The sequence below is a fragment of the Oreochromis niloticus genome, linkage group LG20 (genome assembly GCF_001858045.2).
Source record: "Oreochromis niloticus isolate F11D_XX linkage group LG20, O_niloticus_UMD_NMBU, whole genome shotgun sequence".
NCBI lineage: Eukaryota > Metazoa > Chordata > Actinopteri > Cichliformes > Cichlidae > Oreochromis > Oreochromis niloticus.
In genome coordinates this window covers 7,993,844-8,003,837 of record NC_031984.2, presented here as the reverse complement: position 1 = coordinate 8,003,837, position 9,994 = coordinate 7,993,844, and the positions used below count along the sequence as shown (strand labels likewise).

General features: G+C 41.2%; 1 protein-coding gene across 3 annotated transcripts in view; it reads left to right on the top strand.

Annotated features, from left to right (window-relative positions):
- Window positions 1-2,077: 2,077 nt before the first annotated feature.
- Window positions 2,078-9,994, top strand: part of plekhg5b (pleckstrin homology domain containing, family G (with RhoGef domain) member 5b) — a 77,604-nt gene continuing 69,687 nt past the window's right edge. Inside the window, exons 1-2 of one of the 3 annotated variants that reach the window (XM_025901541.1) lie at window positions 2,079-2,782; window positions 2,868-3,034. In XM_025901541.1, the coding sequence (XP_025757326.1) occupies window positions 2,953-3,034 (82 nt within the window). In that variant the 5' untranslated portion in view covers window positions 2,079-2,782; window positions 2,868-2,952. Of the gene's footprint in view, window positions 3,035-9,994 lie in introns of all 3 variants that reach the window. The other 2 variants (XM_013275979.3, XM_005448394.4) reach the window with 2 other exon arrangements.

The window sequence follows — 9,994 nt, the reverse complement described above, 5'->3', positions numbered from 1 at the left end:
TTTTTCTTTTTCAGATGTAGGTTTGCTGCTGTGCTTGGGATCGTTATCCTGTTGCATTACCAATTTTGGCCAAGCTTTAGCTGGCAAGCAGATGGTCTCATATTTGACTCTAGAATACTTTGATACACAGACGAGCTCATGGTTGACTCAAGGTGACCGCAAGGTGCCCAGGTCATGTGGTTGCAAAACAAGCCCAAATCAACAGGCCACCATCGAGCTTGACAGTTGTTATGAGGTGTTTGTATGTGCTGTGTTTGGTTGGTGCAGTGCATTATGTCCAAACATCTCCACTTTGGTCAAATATGTCCAAAGTGAGGACGCTCCTCCAGAATCTTGCGGTTTGTTCAGATGTAACTTTTCAAACTTAAGCTGTCCTGCCATATTCTCTTTAAAGAACATGGCAGTATGGCTTGTTTTGGTAACCCTCCTGAACTAGCCATACTCATTCAGTCTTTTTCTAATTCTGCTGTCATGAACATTAACATTTAACATGCTGATAAAGGCCTAAAGATTCCGAGATGTAGCGCATGGGATGTATGCAGTTTCTCTGAGCATTGCATGTTCTGACATTGTGGTGAGTTTGCTGTGATTGTCAACTGTCTTGAATATTTTTCACTTGTGAATAATGATGAGCTTCAAATTATTTGGAAATGAGTTTATAAATCCTCCCAGGTTTGATGGCAGCAACGTTGAAAATTGAAATTGACATATTTTCCCTATATTGTCTACATTTTGCACACCACCTCATTACTTTTAAAGGGAAAATATTTGGCAGTCCAGTTAAGTATAAAAATTTTAATTTTTGTTTTAATGGGACATGTGAGCTTTTTTTTTTTTTGTTCCCGTGGTGGGTTTGGCAGAGTTGGTGAGGTTCTTGATCTGGTTAAAACTTGGAACACCAACCACAAAAGTATCGAGGACACCTGCCAAAAGGCAAAGCCATGCACAAATCCTGTTTTCGTTGCTGTATTTTTCCTCACAAAAAAATCTGTGCCTCACTCTTTATGTGATGTTCATCTTCTGCCTGCAACAACAACAACAATGTAGAGACAGTGTTGTTCACATTCAATGTAAACATGCATGCAATTACAGATTCTTTAGACTGTTTGATTACATTGATTTTCACAGTAGCTAGCATGAATACTTGATGTCTGCTTAGTTTTGGTACAGTAGAACCCATTTAATAGTCTTCATCATGTCACTCGATATCTGTATTGATATTAATAGAAAATATTCACTGCTGCAATCAGCAGACTTTTTAAAAGTTTCTCTATCATATATTTAACTAGTGATTCCATAGAAGCAGTGTTTATGTCCAGGTGACCACTAAAATTAAGGATCACTGCCCTGGTGCCCCACCTCACCACCACTGTTACTGCATTAGAGTACAGTGATGCGAGTACAGTTAATCCTGCAACGCCCACTGCCATTGGAAGAGAGCATAGATAGAACCAGTGAGCAAAATGTGATGTAATACTTTACAGAAGTGCTGTGTTAATGTACTTGTAGCTACATTAAGAAATTCTCTATTACTTTCCGCTTCTATTCCACAACATTCTTATTGGAAATAATGTACTTTGTAGTCCACATCATGTATTTTAAAGCTTTGGTACTACTGATGCTGGCTTAATACAAATAAAGCTACATTTAAGTATATAAGTAAATAAAATAGTTTCCAGTTGCAAAATTAATTCGATATACACATTAAATCAATAGTGATGCAACGTACATGTGCTCCAAAAAAAATTACTTTTACCTCAGTTACTTTGGCTTATTTGAGTAGATTTTAATGCTAAACTATTACTGTGGCTTTTATTTAATAGGCTACTTGTTTTATCGTTTTGTAAAACGGTTTTTAATACATAAAGTTGTCTGAGGTCTTGTGCACCACCTTTTTTTTTTTAATAATACCATCTGTGTAAGGACACAAGGCTGCGTATGAGTCAGAAAACCTTGCCCAGTGTTGTCTACACCGACTTCATTTCCTTTGCCCCACCACCCAGTGGTGCTTTGTTTTAGGCGCACCCCTATAAAAAAAACTGGAAACGCCTCTGACAAAAACAGAAAGTTTTACAGGCACAACATTAACTGGAGGGCCCACTATAGAAAGGTGTAGCCTTTGTTGGGTTGGGATGTCCCAGGCATTTTCGTTCTCCTTTCTCCTCACCTGCCGTTTTCAAGGTGGAGCACACACCTGATGCTGTTTTGTGTTCACTGTTTACATGTGACAAGTTTACTGAAAACGTGAATGAACCTCTGTTCTGTGCTGCTGTTGTCTGCATGTGTATCTCTGGCGCCTCCAGCAGCAGCGTTGCGCCACTTGAGAGCGAGAAACTGCACTGAGTCTTTGTGGATCCAGGTTCCATGAATGAATGGACGAGAACCGGTGTCTGAACGGAGAAGGCGGCCGGAGGAGACTGCGGACAATCCAACTTCACCCGAGCGTTGTGTAAAGTTTCGTTAAGAAGGAAATCCATCCACTGAGCTGCAGCTTTAAAGGCCAGGGGAAGATTTTTCCTCGTAATCCCACTCCTGCACCGATCGAGCTTCACCAACAGACGTTGCTCGATGGACGCTGGGAGGATTTTTTTTTTTTCTTTCACGCGTCCAGACAGCAACAAGTCATTTAGAGCACAGTCCAACCTGCAGCTGTGCTTCACTAGTCGTTAGACCAGCGTTAACTTTTGTTCGTGTGCACCGAGGGATGCTTTTTGCCACTCTTTTCCGCGCATTCGCCGTGATATGAACAGCATTGTGCTCGCCGCCGAGCAGATCCTCCAGTGTGAGCACACTGCCTTTTAGAGGTCGACCGTGGGAATGAGAGGAAAATGAAAATGTGCTAATTAAACATTTTTCTGGCTGATCAGCGCTGAGCCTTCCACACCGACAGACGGACCTGCGAGGAGCTGGAGTTGGTGCGGGAGAGGATTTCGAGAAGGATTGTATGTTTAGATGGTGCCAAACAAGTGGACCATGAATTCAGTTCTGCACAAATCGCCACCAAGGAGCTGGCTTGGTCTCAGATTACGCCTGAGTAAGTAAAAATTCATGAAGTCAGCTACTGACTGATCACCATCTTAATATTCGAGCGGCTGCTCAGTCTGCAGCTGGGTAATGTTGGATAAGTCATCACCTCAGAGTGATCAGCATGCTTATTTGTGTGATTCACTGTGAGTTTGTCTTCAAAAAGTCACAAAGGAAGGGGAAGAGAGGATCTCTCATGGCTTTGATCCTCAGGCAGCAGTTCTTTGTGTCATGCTTTCCTCCAGTCATCAAAGTTAATGGCTGGATTTGGCAAGTGACCTGAGCAATTATCCCAGCTGGAGGCAGGAATATTTTAGTCAGACAGGACAGTACACTCTGATCTGAAGTTATGCACCTGATAAAGGATCTTGGGACAACTCGGTATAGGCCTACACTCAGATGATTGATATTACCTCTTGTAAATCTCCAGACAGTACAATTTACTGCAGTTTTTTTTCATGCACTCCTCCACTCTTTCCTCCTCATAATTTAGATGTGTAACGACCTTTCTAGCAGTATGAGTTTATCTAACTGTTTCTCACACTCAGGTAATCTGCAAATTAGTTTCTCGTTGAGCTTTTATTGATGGAAACCTAATAAAATGAATACTTGACTCTTCTAGCTTTGAAGACTTATCAGACTGATGTCCTTGGAATTTAGCTCTCTCTCTCGCTCTCCCTCTCCTTTATAGACTTTACATGTTCATGTACACTGTTTGCAGTTCATGGGTTCATGCAGTAAGTGAAGTATGCACGGAGTTAAAGTTTAGCAGCCTTAATTGGTTGAGTCTGGAACCCTTCAGTGTTCCAGGCCACCGGAGTCTTAAGTCTGTCTTAAACACACTGGTCTAATCTGGGGCCAGATGTCTAGTCTGGTCTCTGTCGTCCACAACAAAACAAAAACTGAAGAAATATCTCTGCTGTGTGCACTTATTCACTGCTGGGATGTCCCGAAAGATGTCAACTGTGGGAAGGACATATTAGTTTAATGCTTCGTAGTATTGCAGCCATCATGTGCTGTTCATACAAAGCTTGACTGTAAATGTAGAAGTGTGGTCTTCGCATGTCTTTATTTTCAGTCGATTGAGCCTAATTTGTTTGATTCATGTCAGACTACTATCGGTATCAGCCATATCGGTGATGTTCACTGATGTCAGAGGTCAGAGGCTGAAATTTAACTCTTCCCCCCATAAGGGCGACATCTGACGACCTCGCCTGTACCCTTAATGACGAGGTTTGACATCTGAGTATATTTAAATGAAATGTCATATGATGGCCATAAGAACAGTTTACATGTTTTTCCAAGAGTAGCTGCATGGGCAGAGACCACCCTCGCTAACTTCTGGTGCAAACTCAAGTTATTTGGTCTGTAAGCAGACCTGAAATATGACAAAACCTGCTCAGTTCAGCTTCAAAGGTTACTCCAAGTAGACTTCCAAGGGGTAAAGACTTAAGACCTGTGTCCACGAACAGCATAGGCTGTTCAAGTTGGTTAGACTTTAGTCTGTGGTAGCCACATGGATGGATAACACATTGTGGTGGTGTTGTATTATGAGTTACTCTTTGATTCCGACCCCTATTAATCATCAAGTCTATTTAATATTTGAAATTAGTGGAAAAATGCCAGTAAATGTTTTCTTGTTAGAGCCACAAATCCTCGAGACAGGGGTGTGTCCAATTTCTACTTACATTTTCTTTCAATTTAATCACTTCATTAAGGTTACAGAATAATTCACCAGCTGCTTTGTCCACTTAAGTGGTTTCAGTGATTTACAGACTTCAGAGCTGAGGTTTGCACGTTAATGCTGAACAGCAGTGGAAACAGTCTTTTTAGTAGCTGTGTTTAATCATATCTCATGATCAATTAGAAATTACAGATGATGAAATTATCTTCTTCTGAGTACTTTAAGGACTTGGCGGCCCTGTGGCTTTCAAAGATGAGGGCCATTCTTTTGCAGCCGTTGACAGAACACTAGCCACTTTGGGGCTTTTTATCATGCCACATGATCTTCATCTGCAGATGGATTCTGTAATTTCCTTTTTGAAATAAGCCCCCAAGAAGTCGCTGCCCACGCAGGCTCATGAGAAGATGCATGACAGTTTTTTTTCTTCACCTTTAAAACAGCAAGAAAATATATCTCACCAATAGCCTCCTGTAACAGCTGTAATGGTGCTTTTGATCATATCAAATGAGCTCCGCTGGCGGATGAAGTTGCCCAGGAAGTGCTCAGACGTGAATCTAAATCAGAACATCTTTAGCATAATAAATGGGTCTAGAATAGCAGCTAAATGGACCCGATGTTGAGCTGCAGAGCTCTCAGGGAACATCTGGAGCCTGACCAGACCTTTGAAAGTTGTGTGCATGTGCCACGGCGTGTGTTAGTGTGTGCGCGAGTGCGTATTAGTGTTTGTCTGGCTCGTGGCTTGTTACAGTTTAAACTTCCTTTTCCAAACTGTCTTTCTGTTGTTCCAGTGTGATTTCCTTTCTCCTTTTCCCTCTCTGCATTTGTGTCTTCTCCTGATGCCATTTTGTGTCACGGTTTGCTCTGCTTATTTTCTTTTTTTCCTTCAGCTGCAGGAACATAATCGTTCAAATTTCTTGTGTGTTGCTCCAGCTCATCCTAGTATTTTTTTTCTTTTAACGTATAAAAGTTTTTTTGGTTTTTTGCTAAAATGCAATGACTGCAAGTTGACCTCCTTTGTTACTACGGCAAATATTGGTGAACACAGTTAGCTTTTGTCTCTAGTTGACTGTGATCTGCATTGCAGACTGTACTGAAAAACAATAGCTCACTGATGCAATCTTTCCCTTCCCTGTGTCTGACAGAAAATGTATTTCCTTCCTTGCATCTAATTATTTCTGCACTCCACTTCTTGCTTGTTGATTTACCCACAGCAGGGGAGTTCATGAAGGTCCTGTGACCCAAAACTCTTCTCATCTCATGTACAACCATCAGATTTTCCACATATTTGACCGTTGTGGTTCTACTGCCCTATTTCTTTTGCAGGGGGATTCCCCTTTGAAGTTTTTGCCCTTGTTCTTCCTCTGGTAATAGACAGTGTGTCATTTCCACATTATCTTCTCCACTAGCTTTTAGTCCTCAGTGCATTTACTGTTCTTTTTTGTGTTTTAATGCTTTGTTTTTTCTAAAAACTTGCAAAATGCAACACTGTCATAACAAAAGCAGTCATTGTGTCACTTTGTGGAACCAGAATTCTTCTTAAACGCTTAGCATTTCTAATTCTTGCTGTGAGTGCTTGATGAGCTGATGAGAACAAAGCCTTTGCCTTTAAGTCGTGCTCTATTGTAAATGTAAAAAACATTGATTTCAGGTGCTTTGAGAGGCATAAGTGAAACTCACAGTATGCACACTGAGCAGGTGTTGTGGCCTTGCACACTTTACTGCAGTGTCAGTGTTTTTGTTTATAGCCACAGATGAAGTCATTGTCATAAACCTGCTGTCAGCTAAGGGCTTATTTTTCCCCACTGTTCTCGCACAGATCTTTTCCCATTGGAGCACTTTTAAATGATCAATGACGAACAGAAGCTGATACGCTTCCCTTCTTACGCTCAGTCAAAGCACTTTGTGTAGTTTGTGCCATTTCAGGGCGCATTGCCTTATAAGCAGGTTTGTTAGGCTCCCAATTCGGTTGGTGCACTGATCGTTGCCTTCAGGGGTAGTCTGTCCATGCAGTTTTGCATCGTCACACAGAGCACAAGCTGTTGGCCTCCGCTTTGCATTTTCATTCAGTTTGCATATGAAATCTGCATATCTGCCCGTTGGTCAGCGTTGGATTGAAGTCTTGTTTTGTAAATTCACGCTCCACATCACTTTGCCAACTTCAAACAAATAAAGGCAGCTAATATGATCAAAAGCCCTTCCACGCTGTCAGGGCCTCATCATGTTGTAAATAGACCAACAGTGCGCTCGCTCACTTCAAACTGTGCAGCAGATAATTAGAGGGCCTATGTAAAGGTCACACACATGTGCACGCATACACGTACACACACACACCTTCTTTAACCAGAAACATAACTGCAAATGTTTATCTCTAAATGTGTCCTTCCACACGTGTAACCTCCACCCTGCTTAAATGACTGTTTATGTGCATTGCAGCCTTCCCCATGACAATAACTGTACTTTTCAAGAATAAGTGTTTTTGATTCCCGTTGACTCTGTTATTGGCTTCTCAACCGTAGACCCCCTCTGCAATTTCAACCAGATTGTTTCAATTATGGGATTATTCATATCAACAAACTGAAGAGTGGTTGTTTGTCCCTCTGAGCTGCTGGTTTAAGGATGGACTGTTAAATTACACCATGTCTCATCATGACTCACTCGCTGGGGATGGCCCCTCTAACTCAGCTTCTGAGGGTTTATATCAGCGCTTTTGATATCTTCAGAAGACATGTGGTAAAATCTACTCGTATGTCAAATTCAGTTAGTCATTCACTTCTCTCATTCAGTTGTATGAAGACTTGATGATAGCGCTCAAGCGAGGTCAAAATAATTTGTGTTTACGTTTGTTTTCATTTCGAGCGAGTGTTTTTAAGCTTCACCTTGATTTGTGATAGAAGGGAAAGGTTTACAAGATCCTAGCGAGACCTGCGATGACGTATGGTTTGGAGACAGTGGCACTAACAAAAAGACAGGAGGATGAGTTGAAGGTGGCAGAGATGAAGATGCTCAGATTTTCATTGGGAATGACCAGAATGGACAAAATTAGAAATGAGTATATCAGAGGGGACAGTTCAGGTTGAGCAGTTTGGAGACGAAGATAAAGAGGCAAGGCTGAGATGGTTTGGACGTGGGCAGAGGACGAATCGTGGATATATCGGATGTTGAATATGGAGCTGCCAGGCAGGAGAACAGAAGGAGCCATAGAGAAGCTGCAGAGTGACAGATGATATAAGGCAGTGGTCCCAAACCTTTTTTTGCGCCACGGACTGGTTTATGTCCAACAATATTTTCACGGACCGGCCTTTAAGGTGTCGTGGATAAATACAACAAAATAAAACCAGTACCGGTACCAAAAAAAGAAGATTTATTCATTACACACGGGAAAAGATCCAGGGAAACTTAGTTAATGATAAAAACGATTAAAGAAATGACGATAAAAAACCCTGAAAACCATAAATTTCACACCAGAGCCTCAACTCTCGCGTCCCGGGACCAAACAACTCACGGACTGGTACTGGTCCGTGGCCCGTTGGTTTGGGCCCGATGATATAAGGTATAGGGTGAGATGGAGGCAGATGACCCTCCGTGGTGAATTACTGGGATTTTAAAGCTTTATCTAAATTTTCTTTAACTTCATTGGCCACTGGAACATAAAATCTACATGTATAGAATCACTGGTCAGATTGTATTATAAACAAGTTGGCTGGTTTGTTTTTCAATCCTCTCTCTTATCAGGTCTCAGGTGTCGCCCTGTCTTGGTGCCTTATAAAGTCCTCCATGCCCTACACTGAAATACTTTATGAACTATTTGAAGATTGCTGTAAAATTTTGACACTTTTACAGTTTCTAGAGGAAGAATCCTAATGACTCTGCAAGGCTGAGCTCAACCACAGAATACAGTGTCAATAAATTTTGTCTACACATTAATGTTCCCCCTTCAAGGTGAATTGTAATAACTTTGGTGGGCCTCCTGACTTTTTATCAAGCACTAGTGTGACTCAGCATTTCATTTTGTCCAATACTTTTACTCAAGCATCCACTAAGAATAATAACATCTCTGTCCATGTCGATTGTGTTACTGATTCCTTATCAGTTTTCTGTGTATAGTGTGGGCTAAGACAGGTCTACATCTCTGAGTCAAAGAGTTAGGCTTGGAAAAAAGACACGCCTGTATCTCAGGTCTGCTACCAGTTTGACATCATTGCTCTGCAATACACGACTGCCAAAAAGACCAGGCCAGAAAAACATGCCAGATAAAAGGAACTGATTAAGCGTATGACTCTGACAGACTGAACAATCTGCCCAGTGTGGTTGATATCTGTTTCTATTCCTGTCAGTTCTAATTAGCACTGAATTAGTTTATAAGTAAGTTAACTGGTGTTTTCTCTTTTTAAATCATAGCCTAAAATTAAAAGTGCTTCATATATCTCGACTTGTTAAACAAATACTACAGAATCAAAGAGATTTGTTGAGAATGACCTAAAATGCAGGAGAGTGTAATAATACTTACAGCCCGATATTTGCAGGCTGTGTTACACTCGACAAATGTGTTTATTATTTCTGCCCTGAATTATACTCATAAACACATTAGTGTTGATGTTGTGAGCATATTAGCATAGTGACATGTGCATTTAGCTCATAGCACAGTCTGACAGAGCTGCATGCCCTGCAGAGGCTGCTGTCTTTCAGCAGCGACTGAAGAGCTAAAAGCAGAGTAGCCAGACAAATGGTGTCCAACTGGCAAACTGACAGCAGTAATGATGGATAAAGAAACTTAATTTATTTTCATTTAGTAGAAGACTAAAGGAAATGAAACCAGACAGTATGTTTTGGTGATCTTCTCCATAGTCCAATAGTCCTGTGATCCATCTGCGAGACTGCCAGTAACCAATAAGTCACTTTCATTGTGTTTTTTTGTTTTGTTTTGTTTTTGTTTTTGTTTTGTTTTTTTAACTTTTACATATTTTTCCGCCTGTGCATCCGCTTGCTTGTTCAACCTGTACAAATGTGTAAAACGGCTCATCTGTCTCGCCTCCACCCTTCACCGCACCTTCCCCACACACAGCTGAGTCTTTCACCAACAAAACACACATGATGAAATAAAAAGCGGAGGAGAGTAGCGTGCGTGTGCGCAAAGCCACAGTTGACTCTAATTTATAGTCAAAACAACAGTCAAAAATACCCTTCACTTTTCTCTCATTTTGAGATGATGACGATGGATTGATGTTGATTTCAAAGAGTGGAGAAATGTGCGAATGAACTTTTGTGTGCGTGCCTGTCCGTGTTTTG